A 17,644-nucleotide genomic window follows, 5' to 3' on the forward strand; every position below is an offset into this window, starting at 1 on the left:
CCCGAGCTCTGTGGTTTCCACGCCCTCTGCTTCTGCACTCAGCTGACTCCAAAGCGCACAGTGTCCTTTTGGGCATCAGGTGAGTGTACAACAAGCTGAGCCAAATGAATACAGGCTGTGAGGCCATAGCCACATTCAAGAAAACCTTAAATTCCCAATTAAAAATGGTCAACAAAGTAAAAGATTAATTTAATTATTACCAGAAATGCAAAACACTGTCCAGTTCCTGGGCAATGTCCAGTCAGCACCGGCCTGCCTGCAGATACTTGGATTCACATTGATGCCCAACAAAATAAATATAAAAAGTCCTCAGCAAATGGACCCTGAGAAATTGCCTCTAAACATCAGACTCTCAAATATCCTTGCTGATCATCCACCACCGAGGGTAACTTTTCATGTCCAAGCAGAGAGAACAATTCTGCACCTAAAAGACCTGCTCCCAGTCCTTCAAGAGCATCATTGCTGCTGGAGGGGACACCCACTCCCTCTGGGGATCCTGATCTGAGGGAAATCCTCTGCAATGTGTGTCTGGTGCAAGGAGCAGAGCTCTTTCAAGAATAAATGACAGCAAATATGAATTTTTAAACCCTAATATACCAGAAGTAAAATAATTTTTGTGCAAAGGGAGGACTAAATATACAAAATATAAAATAAAAAAACAAAACCCTCAGAGATGGTACAGACTCATCATAGGTTCCAATCTGTTGGTGCAAATATCCCAGTCTTCTAAGAATCACTCCAGACTGTATGGGGCCACTTTACTCTTTGTTCTGGCAATTTACTCTTATCCGTACATGGAATCTGGGCCTCAACAGCCTTTGTGCAAATTCCAGGTCTGTCGCTTTCTAGCCTTATCACACATTGAAAGTCCCCTACCAAGTTCCTCACTAAAAAAATGGGCATCAGAGCAGCTCCTGACCTCAGAATGTCATTGTGAGAATTCTGTGGAAGGTGCTTATAATAGTACTGACACCTATGTTATCAAAAGGTAGGACTTGGTCCATCATTTCTAGGACCCCCCTCACTCAAAGTAAGTCTCTCTCCACTTTTAGTCATTGTGGAAATAAAACAGACTCTAGAATATAAAAATCAAGTTATTAATTTCTGAACTTGAAAATGACCAGTATTTAACCTTGTTTTAGTTACTTTAATCTTTTTAACCCTAGTTTTCCCAATATATAAAGAAGACATTATAGGAAATGTACTGTCATTGATCATTTTTTAGATTATACACCTAATATTATAAAAGCATTCCTTGTCATTTTGGCTTAGGTCTCTATAATATATGCACATTATGATCTTGTTCATAAAATTAATAAAAGATAAAGACTTTCACAATCTTTCAAATTAGAAAGGGCCACTATTTTCAGGCAGCCCTGACTTTGGTCAAATTTATAGCAAGTTCAACAAGCTCTCCCACCAACAAAATCCCAACTAAAAATAAATTTAAAATGCTTGTATTTTAGCTAATTATATTTTTGTGAATCAGCCTGTCATTTTAATTAAATGTCCTATCAATGCCATGACATTGACCGTTATTACCATTGACCTGCCTAACGTAAAACACTTCTGTTTGGGTCAGGGTCTCACGCTGCAGCATCTTGGGGTCACACTGTTACCAGGCTTCACTCACCAGGACTTCACTTTGTACAGAGTGAGAAACCTCACTTGGCAGGGACATACTGTCACTTCTTTCTTTCATGGAAGTGTGCCAAGTTTATGCAAGGCAGCATGTTTCCTGATTTCATCTTTCTAAATTTATTGGTTACCTTTTAAAACCACTGCTCATTGCAGTTAAGCACTGTGGAAATTCAGGAAAAGAACAATTTGACAGTATCAACTGATATATGTCCTCCTAAGCCTGGTTCTAACATCTAAATTTTCAGTCAGTACAGAAGATGATGTTTCCTGTCTCCGCAGCTGAGCCACTGCCTGCCTCTGCTGCTTAACTCCTATTTGCTCAAAGGAAGAATGAATAATGATGATGACTTACATGTTTCTTTGCATGGACCATGCTTCTGAATACTTAACTAGAAATGGCATCAGAATTGGTGAAGTTGGAAATAATTTTTGTAAGGTTCTTTTGGCTGTAGCTTCACCCTTGACAGGCAGTTCTGCATGAGCGTGCCCTCGCCACCTGATTGCTCAGACTGCAAGTGTCGCCTGCAACTCTTCAAACCTGGATTTCCCAGGAAAAAAGAAAAAGAAAAAAAGGACACAAACATTAAAATAAATATTTTTGAGGGCTAAGCCTTATGAAATGAAATGCCTTTTGTTTATTTATAGAACTAATCATTTAAGCACATATTATATATCAGGAAAAGCATTGGTGTTTGCGGATGCACCGAAACAGTTAAGATTCCTGTCCTTGCTGATGTGATGAGGAAGATCTAATATAAACTGAATAAGCTTAAGATCTAATCAGAGAAAATGAAATGAAGCAATATGGGATCCTCAGAATTGATGCTACGGGTATTTATCAGTCACTTTTATATTCTTCACCAGTTGTGCAAGACAAAATAATATAGCGGAAACAGAAACCTCATTTATTTTTTTAAACTCCGGGGTTGTAAAGGAGGCACTCACCAGGTTGTCTGGTGAATGTGTGATGAAACCATGGCAGGCACGCAGGTTCAACAAGCTCTCCCCCCAACGAAATCCCAACTAAAAATAAATTTAAAATGCTTGTATTTTAGCTAATTATATTTTTGTGAATCAGCCTGTCATTTTAATTAAATAACCTATCAATGCCATGACATTGACCGTTATTACCATTGTCCTGCCTAATGTAAAACACTTCTGTTCAGGTCAGGGTCTGACCCTGCAGCATCTTGGGGTCACACTGTTATCAGGCTTCACTCACCAGGACTTCACTTTGTTCAGAGTGAGAAACCTCACTTGGCAGGGACGTACTGTCACTTCTAGGCAACAGAGGACTGAATTCTCTTCTTCATGATCAAAAGTCATCTAATTATTTTCATTTTCTTGGTCAGTCCTTCATCTGAAGTCTCCCTGGATTTTCAATGAAGCTTAAGTAGCTAACAAGTAGATTTTATACTATAGACCATTACTTTTTATTTTCTCCCTTTGCTTGTTTTTATGTTCTATAAATATGCTTTTAAAAAGAATAAATGAAATTAAGATGTAGAAGGAAGAGTTCAGTTGGTTTCCTGTCCATACCCCCTCCCCTGTACACAGGACCCTCAAGGGTCTGCCTCGCCTCTGGCTCTTGTTAGAATGGCCGAGTGTCACCCCACAGAAGATGAACGTGGAGTTTTATAAGCATGTTACTCCACAGGGAATTGTTTCTCTAGGTCACTAGCAGGATTAACAGGCTGGCAGCTGCACTTTGCACCACATGCTTCTCTCTTTTCTATCAATTAACAGTAAGAATTGCCATAAAAACACATGACTGCAGGTCAGAAGACAAAGCTATGAAGCTGCCATCTGCCTCTTGCAGAGGCGATCGTTTGTGCTCAGCCCCACCTTCTCCATCTCCCCTCAGGCTTATTCCTTCTCCAAATACTTGGTAGGACTTTGTAAAGAACAGGATCAAAATCAGAGAATGCAGTTGAAGATGCTTTGAAAAACAGGGACAGTTTTCCCTTCATTGTTTTCCCCATAATCTAAAACAGTACCTGACATCTTCAGAGTGGACACTTTTTAAAATTTTGAATAATTTCAAGTTGTTACAACTTAAAATTTTCATTACCAAGTTATATATTTTTAATAAAGAGGATTATCTGGTAATCAAAAATTACCTTATATAAGAATTTTGTTTTGGTGACTGGGGAAAAATCCCTGATCCTTCCCTGTAAGGTAAACTAGTCTTGTGGGTGAGGGAAGAAGACACCACAATATATATGATGTGATTTTTAAAAAATAATTGATTGCATTAAAGTATACCACACAACAGAACAGTGCGTCCATGAGAAGTGGTGAGGTTGGCAGATCGCCGTGAAGTGATCATACCCTCGCCCCACTGAGGTAGGGAATAGATGCCTGACCACAGCCCGTAGGCCCCCCTTCCCTGCCCTGATCACTAATTTCTGTGATACCTCTAGGAATTTATCAGAATGCACCTCCTGTACCTGCTGCTTCTCAGATACATTTGAAATATTTAAAATTGTCTGTGTAAAATGTCCTTGTTACATGGGCAAAAGATTCATCTTGGGGATGTAAGAACAAAAGCCCTGTTAATATTGGTAATAACAGCCCAGGTGTAGGCAGGACTCTGAGGAAATGGGAAAGAAGACAAGTACTCAGAGCAGAGTGGAAATGGGAATTGCAAAATGAAGGATTTTATAGAGGGAAAGATGAGGAGAGGCGCTAACAAAGGCAAGAGAAGAAGAGAGGAGGAAGTAGAGGAAGTACCAGTGCGGAGATGCAGAGAATGGAACTGAATTGAAGCAACATCGATGGTGCTTCACAATTTAATCCTGGGTAGTTGCTCCACTTGAAGAGATTTATCCATCCAAACCATTCTTCAAGCTCTTTTTATTTTCTTGTTTAATTTCAGGGTAAGATCAAATTAGTAGGAGTTTTCCAAGGCAAACTTTTTTAGCCTTGTGATTAGCATATTGATGAGAATATGTCTTGCTTTTATCAGTGTCAGTGGAGGAAACATTTTTTCCCTCTATGTTGACACCTGAATGACATAGGCTGAGTAACCTTTCCTAGACATTGTAAACTAGCAAATCACTCCAAAACATGCCCAATAGCCTTCTAACTGATACAGAAAATAAATACTGGGTAAATGCAAACTTCTTTTTGGCTTGTCATATTTTAGGACCTCAGGTGCAGGAGGAAGTCACAGTTAGGTAAATGGGTGGAGAAGGCTCAGTCAGTGTGGTCTTTATTTAGTTAATATTCTATCAGTGTCCTACATCTATCAAAACACCACACTTAACTAAAAACTAATTAGAAGAAGAAATATTTGTCTACTGGTATACCAGAGGGAGAGGCTGAGAACAGGAGAATTGATCAGTTGAGCTGGGTTAACTAATAAAATATCTTGATTTCTTCATTTTATGTTTATCTATCAGTATTAAGGTATGGATGGAAGTTTTTGAAGGATTGTAGTAATGTTACTATCTTAAGACAGAAGTCAAACATTAACCAATTAATCAGTGTATGTTTCTTGATTTCCCAGCATCTATTAGACTAGCTATGTGAATAAGGGCATTGTAAGAAATTTCAGTGGTTAGAGAACACAAACATTCATAAAAGGTGACTAAGAAAATAGAACCCCAAATACAATGAGTTGTCCTAATAAATGTTTCCTCAATAATGCTGCTTCACTTTTACCATTAGAAAATATTTAATTTTTACTGGTGCCTGGCATTGAATCATTAAGGACACGATGACTGCTCCCTGTGGGTCTCGTTCCAAAGTTGGTCAGCAAAACAGACACAGCAGACACATGAACACGTGTAACATTGAAACACATTTATTCAGGACTCTTCAAACGGATACTTGTCCTGTCTGGGATGATGAATTGTAATGTTTGAAGAGGATGATCTCTCGAAGAGAATGGTCTCTGAAAGATGTTTTTCAGTGAATTCAGACAGGTTGGCTAATGCTGAGATGACCTGTTGGTAATTAACGATCATTAAAATGATGGTGAATGTTTTCAGAACCAAGGACATATTTTCTGGAATAACTGTGCCTTTGGCCAGAACATAAGAGGTGTTTGCACCAGCCCATCTAGTGTTTACTGGACGCATCCCCTGCTCTGATTCTCTGAGAGGAGGTGCATCTCCCCAGCACTTTCCTTAGAGCTGCAGCCACCTCTTTATTCCTCAAACTGTAGATGAGTGGGTTGAGCATGGGGGTGAGGATGGTGTAGAAGGCCGACACAACCTTGTCTTTCTCTGGTGTATGGTAGGAATGGGGAAGCACATTCGTGTAGAAGGCTGCCCCATAGAAAATGCTCACCGCCACAATATGGGAAGAGCAGGTAGCAAAGGCTTTGTGCCGGCCCTCAGCAGAGCTCATCCAATGGACAGTGAGCAGGATGCGTGTGTAGGAGACAGAGATGACAGATACAGGGATGAGCAGCATGAGCACGCAGCAGGCATACATCAGGGTCTCATAGAGCGATGTGTCCACACAGGACAGCTTCAGCACAGCTGGGATCTCACAGAAGAAGTGATGGATCTCTCGGGATCCACAGTAAGGGAAACTCATGGTGAGGGGGGTCAGCAGCAATCCATCCAGGGAGCCGCCGATCCAGGAGGCCACCACCATGAGCAGGCAAATTCTGCGGGTCATGAGGAGAGGGTACCTGAGGGGGTTGCACACAGCCACATACCGGTCATAGGCCATGAATCCCAGAAGGAGAAATTCGCCTCCAATCAGGGTCAGGTAAAGGAAGATCTGAAGTGCACAGTCCAGGAAAGAGATGACCTTTTCCTCTGACAGAAGGTCTCGCAGCATCTTGGGGACAGTGATGCAGATATAGACCATGTCCATGGTGGAGAGCTGGCTGAGCAAGAAGTACATGGTCATGTGCAGGCGAGTGTCCACGTGGATGAGCAGGATCATGAGGGAGTTGGCCATTATGGCCATGAGAAAGACGGAGAAGATCACGGCAAAGACAAGCCCAGGGGATGCAGGATGGGTGACGAGGCCCAGGAGGGTAAAGTCAGTGGAGTCCTCCATGCCTGCCTCACCTGGTCGCTCCTAGGGCTGCACAGGCAAAATGTTTGGGGGTTAATTCATAATCCAATATTTCAGGAGGACCCACCCCAAATGGCATGTCAGAAGCAATGAGGGACAAAGGAAGAATCATTTTGAATCCTGGTTTCAATATTAATGGTCTCTGTGACTTTGGACAGATAAATTAATGTGTAAGCTAACTCAGTTTTGTTACCTATGAAAGGCTATTTATGGGTCTATAGCTCTGCAGGCTGGATGAGAAATGTAAATGTTGCTCATATAGCATGACTTTCAGAGTTTATTTTTATGCTTAACCACATTCTATACCTTTTCATGATCCTATCAATTTAGACTGAATACTTTCTGAGGTTAATAGCGGCACCTTCCTCTCCATATTGCCCCCAAGTCACTGTTCATGGGCTGCTTGTCTTAAATTGTTCTCTGCCATTAAGATAATTGCATTGTTAAGAACACACATAGGAGCACACATTTGCGATCTCATAAATTGATAGAAAATAAGCACAGCACCAATAAATCCAGGTAAATGAAGCCTTTTTGGCTTCTGTTGTTAAACAGCTTTGTGCATAGTGGGAACATCAAGATCAACAAAGCAATGCTAATTCAAATTGAGGGTCCGGGTGCAGTGAGCTGGGGACAGAGGTGCTGCCAAAGTGGAGGTTTCAGGCACAGGTCACCTCAAGGATGAGTTTGGGTGATAGATCTCTAATGCGGATTTCCACAGTCAGACAAACTTACTCCTGAGCAGGGCTTTGAGTTCATTACTGTGATGGTCTTTCTGGTAGACATCAGGGAGTGGACTGAAATTTTATGTCTTAATATTGGCTTCTATTATTATGTAGTACACCAGGCTTCTCTTAAATTATTGTTCAACCAAAATGTTAACAGTTTCCTAAACTGTTTCCCAGAGTGGCATTCTGAACCTATAAAAATATTATTGTATCCTAGGATCTATTGCTATTTTTTTTTTCCATTCCTTACCATTTATTTTTCTTCTGTTACCTTACTCTTCATATTTATAAGTAAAGATAACCACAGATGAGAAAAAATTCCGGAATGTTTAGGAAAAAAGATAAAGTAGTACTAAAACTCCCTTGAAAAAAATGGGATCACTTCCCAAAGTTTTCAGTTTTCATTCTTGAGGCATATAAACATGCATTTTTTGGATATGTTCAGGGATGTTAAAGGGTGAGTTGCCTATTTATTGTTACTGTTAGTATTATTAATTATACTGTAGTGTATACCTCTTCCCATTTGAGAGACAAAATTACTGAAGAAATATTTCTGTAAAATTTATCAGCCACCACCTGGATGTTTTGGTTCCGTGACAGTCAAATATATAGTGTCCAAAGCATCAAGCAGGAAAAAAGCACCCTTTATTGAGTAGCAAAAATCATCAGAGCAGTAGAGAACCTTTTTGTTTTTTGAGTGTTCATCAAAAATGGATTAAGAGCAATACTCGAGATAAATAAGTAAAATTCCAGAGGTGGAAAATAAAATGAAATTTTGTTAACTGAAATTTATCACTCCTTATCACTTGGAGAGGAGAAAAGCAAAGGCCTGGAAACCTAATAAACCCTACTTGGATATCAAATATCAATTCTCCACAAATCTGGTGAAAGTCAGCTATTTCTGCCTTCTTTAGTGTGTTAAATTTTCACAGTCACAGCTCTGATTCATATACAGAGGCTGAATATAAGATATTACTATTCAAATTGTGTATACAGGTCTCTGCAATAACTATCTGTATATTCAAATACCCACGTAGGTCAGCATTAATTTTATCTTGACTGACAGTCTTTTTCTTTGTTATCTACACACATTGTGAATTTTATACATCATTTTAGGACAGTGTTGAATCAGTTTCTAATCAACCCTTTAAAGATATGGTGAGGAACTGAAATAGCAAAAAAACACAACCAAACAATCTGAACACTGAATAAGAAAATAACAAGTTGCTTTTGAATCAAAGTATGGGCCAGGGAATCTCACTGCATATAAACACTAAGATTGGAACCTACAAGACAGTCAAAAGAGCAAATCACTCTCATTGTCTCAAATCTCCTTAAGGAATAAAAAGTTTTCTAACTCCTGGATCCCATCTTAGAGTAGATGCTGGCATAATAGAATACAAAAGCTGAAGGAAAGAGGAAAGATATGATTTAAATGAGCTTTCTTATTTTTATAACAATGCATTAAAAATAAAGCAAAACAAAAAATGATTTGGACCCAGATGTGTGTGTGTGTGTGTGTGTGTGTGTGTGTGTGTGATAAAGGGATAGGATATGAGAGCATAGGGAACAGACCCTGCTAAAGGAGTAGCACACTAAGGGGATCAGCACCAAGGAGCATTTTTTCCTTTTGTTGATGAATCAAATATATAAAACTATGTGACCCATGGCCAAAATGCACAACTGCTATTGTACAGTGGGATATTGGGCACGATAGGCAAGCAATGACAATCCGTATCTACTACATTAGGAACACAATGATATTTTACCATTTGCTTCTGTTTACATCAGTCTCCAGTCTCTAATTTTAACACTGGAAGTAAATTGCGATTTTTCTTACTCACACTGTGAGATCTCAGCCTCCATCCCCGTCAGGCGCCCCTTCCCCTATCACCATCACCCACGCGGCTCAAGGCTCTCAGGTTTTCTGCCATTTCCTTCCCAACTAGAGTTTTGTTTCATTTTTGTTTTTTTTTAAGAAGAAAAAACAGACGAAGAACATTTTGTCTGCATTACTTCAGACGACGTTCTTTCTGCTGTTCAAGGCAGAGCGTATCCTGCGCCCAGGCAGGCTGGAAATCCATTCCCCCGTGGGGGGACACGGACGTGGGGGAAGGTGCAGCAGGTGGGGGGCACCATGAGCAGGCTCTGGGGCTCTGCCCTGGGAAGGTGTGGGTGAGATTCATAAAGGTGTTGGTGCTGCCTGTGCTCTGCCACGTGGAGAGGAGGAAGAGATAAGGGGACCGCCGACGGGCTCTGTGTGGGGTGCCAGCTGCGCTCTTCAGGGCAACATGCCTTCTGTTGCTCTGGGAGAATTCATGAAAGTCACCCAGTTTGTGTCCCTCACGACACCTTTTAAGAAGAGAACACCAAAGGAGATGAGGCAATATTCTACCAGGAAGAAGGTTTTCCAAGGAGGAGAGCTCCTGAAACACCCCTTCTGGTACCCTGTATGTATATATTTCACGTTTTCTGAACGTTATGGTGCTTTGACATCTTTGAAGGCCTTGCTGACTATGGAGAGGCTGCTCCTTCTGGGGCTGGCCAGGCCCCTGGGGCAGCAGAGGTCCCAGCTGGACACATGTCTGTGATAAGCAGACTGACCAGTCCAGAGCCAGGCCTCCTCTGCCTCGTGAGCAACCCTGGAGACACGAGTCATCATCCAAGATTAATGATTAATTAATCATCTGCCTTCGTCATCCCAGAACTTGGTACCAGGCAACCAGATGTCACACTGAAGCCCAATGAAATTCTTTAAGCTAAGTCAGTGTGAACCTGTTCCCCATGTCCTGACTTATTTTCCCAGAGGAAACACCAGTGAAGGCTGTGGGCTCCTGCTTTCCCTGCACTCCACCTCTGACCACCCAGTGATTCTCCCCCTCGGCCCTGCCATCTGTGTTGTACCTGGTCTCTAGGACCTGGGAGTGTGATGAACGTTTTCCTGAGCCTCTCCTCTGTGTCCTCTTAGAGCTGCTCCTGACTGACTTTCAGCATATCTTCATCTCTCCATCATGCAAAACAACCTTCAACCACCCCCAACTGTGCACCAGGAGGGCAATACTTATCTGAAAAATATTCAGAGGGAAACCCATGGTTTCCTTTAGTAATATTGTTGGGTCCATGTAATTGACCTCCAAATAACTGGGAGACATGTGGATGCAAAAGTAAGAGCATTTATTGGGTAGACAGCATGCTGGGGTCTCGCACGCACAGGTGGAGATGACAAAGTACAAGTTTATTCTTATTTTATACTCGAGTGGGCCATGTGGAGAGAGGGCCGAGCGCAAAATGGGCCATGTGCAAAGTGGGCCGTGCGCAGACACGGGTCATGCGCAGACACAGGTTATGCGCAGAGCAGGCTGTGCACAGAGCGGGTGTGACCTGTTTCTCACAAAACGAAGTCATTAAAAAAATGGAGTAGCTTATGCCCAGACTCTTTAGTCAGGACTCTTCATTCCCCCCTTGAGTTTCGCTCTATTTCAAATCTTTGAAGTAACGGAATAGGGTCTTCCTTGTTCAAGGGCCTGTGTTGAGATCTAAGGACCATGAGCTGGATGGTGGAGATCCGTTTCTATACAAATTTGAGGAGGGCATTGATAAGGCAGGGGCCACATGTAAGAGCTAGTATCAGAAGGAAGAGGGGGCCTGCTACTGCTGATAATAAAGTTGTTAGCCAAGCAGACCAACTGAAAAGGCTTTCATACCAGTTTTGGGTGGATGCTCTATTTCTCTGCTGGTTTTGAATTCTAGTTTTTAGTTCAGTCAAAGAATTTTGAATAACACCTGAGTGATTGGTATAGAAGCAACACTGTTCTCCTAAGGCTACACGTAGTCCTCCTTGTTGCAAGAGCAGTAAGTCAAGTCCTCTTCTATTTTGTAGTACAACCTCTGCTAGGGAGGACAAAGACTCTTCTAGCTGGGCTAGAGTAAGTTCTACTGTTTGGAAATCGTGGTCGATAGCATCACTGAGGGCTTTGTAATTTTTATCTTGGAGGACTAGAGATGCTATGCCTCTACCAGCACCAGCCAGCCCAGCACCCAAAGTGACAGAGACTACTATGGTGGAAATAATTTCTCATTTTTGCCTGCTTAGACTCTTTTGACTTAGGGAATAGCTATCAATTATTTCTTCTTCACTGTGCACTACTACCCGGGGGATGAGTTGCATGAAAATGCAGACATCATCATGAGTTTTGAGGGTGTCAGCATGGATACAAGCAGTTATTCCTGTTTTACAGGCCCACTAAGTGTTGGGAGGGGCTACTAGGTATGATTGGATCTCAGAATTAACATTTACGGTCTGGCTACGTAAGTAAGGGTAAGGAGGCAGTCAGTTGGTGGCAACACAAAGTCCTTGCCCTGTGAGGGCCTGTAGGGTAACTCTAGGAGCATGCTCAAAATTCCCTTGGGACCACTGGCATTTGGAGGAGTCAATCTCAGTAGAGAAATTGGCTACTAGAGCAATGCTATCATAGAAAGGGGCTCTAGAGTCTAGGCAAAGCCAGCAGGATCAGGTTACTTCTGGTTTGGAGATATTTAATACCTGGTAAGTGGCCTTTACTAGGTGGAAGAGACTGGGTCCAGTTAGGGACGGGAGAACGTTAAGTGGCGTAGCTTTGAATCTGACCTTGGACCTGTCCTAGGCGAAGGGTAGGTAGGTCCTGCAGTAGATTTCTGAAGTTCCTCCAGGAGTGGAGGTGGAGGCACTGGGTTCGGTCCCCAAATGACTGGTGGTTTATTTAAGAGTGGGGCCTCCCAGAGCATAATTGTAAAAAGAGTTCCAGGGTCTGCTCCCTCTGCATAAAAGCGAAGGCCCCAAATCCTCCCTGATTCCCACTCTTCCCACTTAGTTTTTCCTATGGAGGTGAAGTGAACGCAGATCGGATTACAGTCTGGGTTACTCCAGCAGGTAGGCCCTTTAGATTGGCTAACTTGTATCCAATCACCTTGTACAGAGGGTTTCCAATCGATCTTTCCCGTAGACTCACAGCCCCAGAGAGCACAGAAGAAGTGTTCTGGGCCCCCACATTTAGCCTGCTGAGACTGACTTCGGCCATGTCCGGGACAGACATAGAAATTGTGCTGATGTGTCAGGTCTCAGTACCCTGGGGTCCTACACCCTATTCCTTGGGTTGGGCATGGATACTCGGGGTCCCCTCTTAAGCCCCAGTTTGTCCCAAACAACTTACAAACATCGAAGTACAGATCGGGGAACCATGACTTAGGGTGCCCTTCTTGTTTTGTAGAGTTGATAATGTCTCCAGTCTCGGACTTGATGATGATCCACTCAAGTCTCCTTGGGAAGTGGGGACTTCCAGCCACTGCTGCCACCATTAGTTTCCGGGTTAAAGCCTGGAGAACCAGAAGCAGCCACATGTTGGGTAGTTTTTACTTTCAGAGGGTCAGTCGGATGGGCTCGAATTGTCCATGTAGACTCTTGATCTCTAGGAGCAGCCTTGACCTGAGTGTGATGGATCAATGCTGCTATTCCATCAACTTTGATCGCTGTGGGAGTTGCTAGGATGATTGTGTGAGGTCCTTTCCAACATGGCTCTAAGGTTTCTTTTTGACGCCTTTTGATCAGTACCAAGTCTCCAGGTTGGAAATTGTGGGGCTCCGGAGGAGGCTTGTAGTACACTGTCTGTAAGTTCTGATGTAAGGCTTCTTGGACCTGAAACAAAGCTTGTAGGGAGGAAAGAAAGTTTTTATCTTTTTGCTCAGCTAACAGATTAGCTCGCAAGTTGGGAAGAATCGGGGGAGGCCTGCCAAATAGAATTTCAAATGGGGTCATGCCTAGTCTATATGGAGTGTTCCTGACTTTGAACAGAACGAAGGGGAGGAGAGTCACCCAGTCACCGCCAGTTTCTAGGGTTAATTTGGTTAAAGTCTCCTTAATGGTCTGATTCATCCTTTTTACTTGACCTGAGCTTTGGGGATGATATGCACAGTGTAGCTTCCAATTAGTCCCCAATATATGGCTCAGCGCTTGTGTTACCTGAGAGACAAAAGCTGGTTCGTTGTCTGACCCAATAAAAGCAGGAAGGCCATACCTTGGAATAATGTCTTCCAGGAAGTTCTTGGCAACTACTACAGCAGTTTCTCTTTTGGTTGGAAAGGCTTCTACACATTTGGAAAAGGTGTCTACAAATACTAGCAAATACTTGTAACCATATTTTCCTGGTTTGACCTCAGTAAAGTCTACTTCTCAATAGGCTCCAGGTCTTGTACCTCTTTCTTGGACCCCCTTTTCAGTTGTTCCTCCCTTTGCGTTGACCAACTGGCAAACTTTACACTGAGAGACTACCTGATTGACTAATAATCGGAGGTCATGGACCCGGAGATGTGAGCTCTGGAGCAGTTCTGTCATTTTACGCTCTCCCAGGTGTGTGACCTGATGAATGTGTGAGACTAGTTGGGCAGATAGGAGGGAGGGTAGAATGTAGTCCCCTCTTGGGTCCTGATACCATTGTTCATCTTTATGAGCATAATGTGGTCCCCACTTCTGGATCTCAGACAGATCTTTCTGAGTGTACTCTGGTACTTCTGGTAAGGTGGGAGAAATAGCAGCTGGGGCGGGGGTGGTTGGCTGCTACCAGGGCCTTGGGTGCCTCTGCTAGGGCGGCTTCCTTAGCTGCCAAGTCTGCTTTATTTGCTTTATTATTTCCTTGGGCCACTTGCCCTTCACCTTTTTGGTGCCCGGGACAATGTATGATAGCAATCGCCTGGGGAAGCCAAATGGCCTGTAGCAAGTCTAGGATCTCTTGCTTGTTTTTGATAGTTTTTCCCTCAGCTGCTAATAGTCTTCTTTCTTTGTAAATGGCCCCGTGTACGTGGGCTGTGGCAAAGGCATACCTGCTGTCAGTATATATGTTTAGCCGCTTACCTTTTGCCAATTGAAGAGCTTTGGTGAGGGCTATCAGTTCTGCTTTCTGAGCTGATGTTCCTGAGGGTAGGGGGATGCCCATATGACTTCCATCTCTGTAGTCACTGCTGCCCCTGCATATCTTACCCCATCTTTGATGAAGCTGCTTCTGTCCATGAACCAAGTAGTATCGGGATCCAACAAGGGAACATCTCCCAGATCGGGCAGTGTTCCCTGTAGGTGGCTGAGGATCTCCTTGCACTTGTGTGAGGGCGAATCTAGATTTGGATCTGGTATCAAGGTGGCTGGATCCAATGCTTTGCTAGCAGCAAAGCGGATACGAGGCAGATTAAGGAGCAGAACTTGATAGTGGGTGACACGCGAATTTGACAGCCATCGGTCGGGAGGGCACTTTAAAACTCCCTCAATGGCATGGGGTGTCGTGACCACAAGAATCTGGCCCAGCGTCAACTTGTCTGCATCTTTAACAAGAAGTGCAGTGGCGGCTATGATGCGGAGACATGGTGGCCATCTGCTGGCCACTGGGTCTAATTTCTTTGATTGGTAAGCCACTGGTCTCACCCAGGGGCCCAGCTTCTGGGTGAGAACTCCTTTTGCCACTCCTCTCCGTTCATCTACATACAGGTGGAAGGGCTTGGAGACATCTGGGAGGGCTAGGGCTGGGGCCTGCAGGAGAGCCTCTCTGATTTTGACAAAAGCTTCTTCCATCTCAGGCATCCATGCAAAGGAGGGTTCCTGTCCTCGGGTGGCTTCATATAAGGGCTTAGCTAGTTCAGCAAAGCCAGGAATCCAGAGGCGGCAGAACCCTGTTGTCCCCAAGAACTCCCTGACAGCCTGTCTACAGTCTGGCCTTGGTAGCTGGAAAATAGTCCCTTTTCTGGCCTGGGATAGCCATCGGTGTCCCCCCTTGAGTTTATATCCCAAGTAGGTGACTTCTTCTAAACAGAGTTGAGCTTTTCTAGTAGATGCTTGGTACCCTTTTTTTCCCAGTGTTATAAGTAAATCTTTAGTGGCTGCCTGACATTCTATTTCTGTTTGGGCAGCTATGAGTAAATCATCTACATATTGGAGCAGGCTCACCTCTGGGTAGAAATGCAGGTACTCACTCAGATCTTCTTGGAGGGCCTCGTCAAAGATGGTCAGTGAGTTCTTGACTCCTTGAGGTAACCTGGTCCAGGTCAGTTGACCATTCAATCCGTCCTCCGGGTCTCTCCATTCAAAAGCAAACAGCGGTTGACTCGAGGCGGCTAGTGGTAAGCTGAAGAAAGCATCCTTTAGGTCTAGGATGGTGTATACGACCCTGTCAGGTGGCAGAGAGCTCAAAAGGGTGTAGGGGTTGGGGACTGTGGGGTGAATGTCCTCCACCCATTTATTAATTTCTCGCAAGTCCTGTACTGGACAGAAGTCATTTGTCCCTGGTTTCTTAACAGACAGTAAAGGGGTGTTCCAAGGCGACTGGCATGGGACTAGAATTCCTGCCTGTCGCAGGCATCGGATATGAAGGGCAATGCCCACCTTTGCTTCTTGGGGGATTGGGTACTGCCGCACATGGACAGGAGTGGCAGTGGATTTTAGTTGGACCACTATTGGTGCCCGATGCTTTGCCCATCCAATGCCTCCCGTCTCAGCCCATACTTCCAGGATCTCTTTTAGCCACTTATGAAGGAGCTCATAGGTGTCTTTTTCACTTCTTGGGTTAGGGTAAAGTCTATGTTCATCATTAAGTGATAAGGTAAGAATGCTGACAGGGGCTCCATTCTGGTCATTTACGGAAACTGAGTCACCTTCAAAGTGGATGTGGGCTCCCACCTTGGACAGCAAATCTCTCCCCAGAAGTGGGTAGGGGCATTCAGGGATAACCATTAATGAGTGGGATACCCATCCCAATTTTAGGTCTATGGATCTTTGGGTAGTCCATGAATATTGGTTAGATCCTATGGTTCCCTGTACCCAGAACTGTTTGGGAGAAAGGGGCCCCATGGGGTTCTTAAGAATTGAATGTTCTGCTCCACTGGCTTCCCCTCCACATTCAGGGTTACCCAAGGCTCGGGGAGGGGGACCAAATCCTATCCCCCTCAGTCATCTAAGCCTTCTATCTGGAGGACCTTGGGTTGTTCCCTGGCTTCTCTCTTGGGGCATTCATTTTTCCAGTGGCCCCTCTCTTTGCAGTAGCACACTGGTCTTTTTGCAGAGAGTTCCGGCCCTTTGGGGAGGTTTTGGAATCTCAAGGGCCCCATTGTTCAGTCAGCCTTTTTAATTCTCAGTTCCAGGCAGGACCTTCTAACGAATTAGCCAACAAAATCTTAGCTAACCCGCGGGTCTGTCGCTCTTCTGGGGTGTCTCGGTTACTGAACACTTTCTCAGCCACTGCCAAAAGTTCACCTAGCCATTTTCCCTCAAAGCCTTCTAATCTTTGTAACTTTCATCTGATGTCTGGGGCTGATTGATTGACAAAGGCCAAACTTACCGCAGACCTGTTTTCAGCAGCTTCTGGGTCCAGGGGAGTATAGGTCCTGTAGGCTTCCAGCAGTCTCTGAAGGAAAGCTCCAGGAGATTCTGTGGGCTTCTGTTTCACCTGACTTACTTTAGACAAATAGGTGGGACGGCGTGCTGCCGCCCGGAGACCCCCCATCAGAATCTGGAGGTAGACAGTGAGCTTCTCCTTACCTCCGTCTGTATTGAAGTCCCAGTCGGGCCTACTTGAGGGGAACCTGATGTTTATAATATCTAAATCCGTGATTGGTCTCCAATCAACCCCTGGGACTAGTTTCCGGGCTTCAGTCAGGACTCTCTCTCTTTCTTCAGTGGTGAAGAGAACCTGTAAAAGCTGATGGCAGTCATCCCAGGTGGGCTGGTGGGTAAAAAGGACTGAATCTAACAAGTTTATAAGTTTACTGGGTTTCTCAGAGAAGGGGGGGTTCTGCGTTTTCCAATTATACAAGTCACTGGTGGAGAAAGGCCAATGAACTAAGAACTGTTGGCCATTGGGGCCTGGTGGGCCTGCTGCCCGCAAATGTAGGGCCACTGTGCCTGGGGTGTTCTTGGGAGCTCGTCAGTCTCGAGAGTGAGTATGGGGAGGACTCATGGGTGGGTCCTCCGGGTCAGGTTCCTCTTCCGTTGGTGAAGGTTCAGGAGGATTGGGAGGAGGAGCGGATTCATATGACGGCGGATGGGGAAAGGATGGACCTTCCAAAAGGGGGTCTGACTGGTGGAGGACAGGATAAAGAGATGGGGCTGAAGGAACCGAGGGATAGGGATTCAACTTGCAGGGTGCCTTAGAGGAGCGTGGAGCTTTAGAGGAGGCAGTGGCCACGAGGGTCACCTTTAAAGGTGGAAGAAGGGGAGCCAGCTA

General features: G+C 44.2%; 1 protein-coding gene across 1 annotated transcript; it reads right to left on the minus strand.

The window, feature by feature from the left end:
- Positions 1-5,706: 5,706 nt before the first annotated feature.
- On the minus strand, positions 5,707-6,663 carry LOC118912984 (olfactory receptor 2T2-like). Its single transcript, XM_036886641.2, has one exon. It carries the CDS (start codon positions 6,661-6,663, stop codon positions 5,707-5,709), a length of 957 nt encoding a protein of 318 aa, XP_036742536.2.
- Positions 6,664-17,644: the final 10,981 nt, after the last annotated feature.

This window comes from Manis pentadactyla, chromosome 13 (assembly GCF_030020395.1).
Source record: "Manis pentadactyla isolate mManPen7 chromosome 13, mManPen7.hap1, whole genome shotgun sequence".
Classification (NCBI taxonomy): domain Eukaryota; kingdom Metazoa; phylum Chordata; class Mammalia; order Pholidota; family Manidae; genus Manis; species Manis pentadactyla.

Excerpts from the sequence above, each read along its gene's own strand:
- LOC118912984 (XM_036886641.2), bottom strand. The coding sequence starts at position 6,663 with ATGGAGGACTCCACTGACTTTACCCTCCTGGGCCTCGTCACCCATCCT.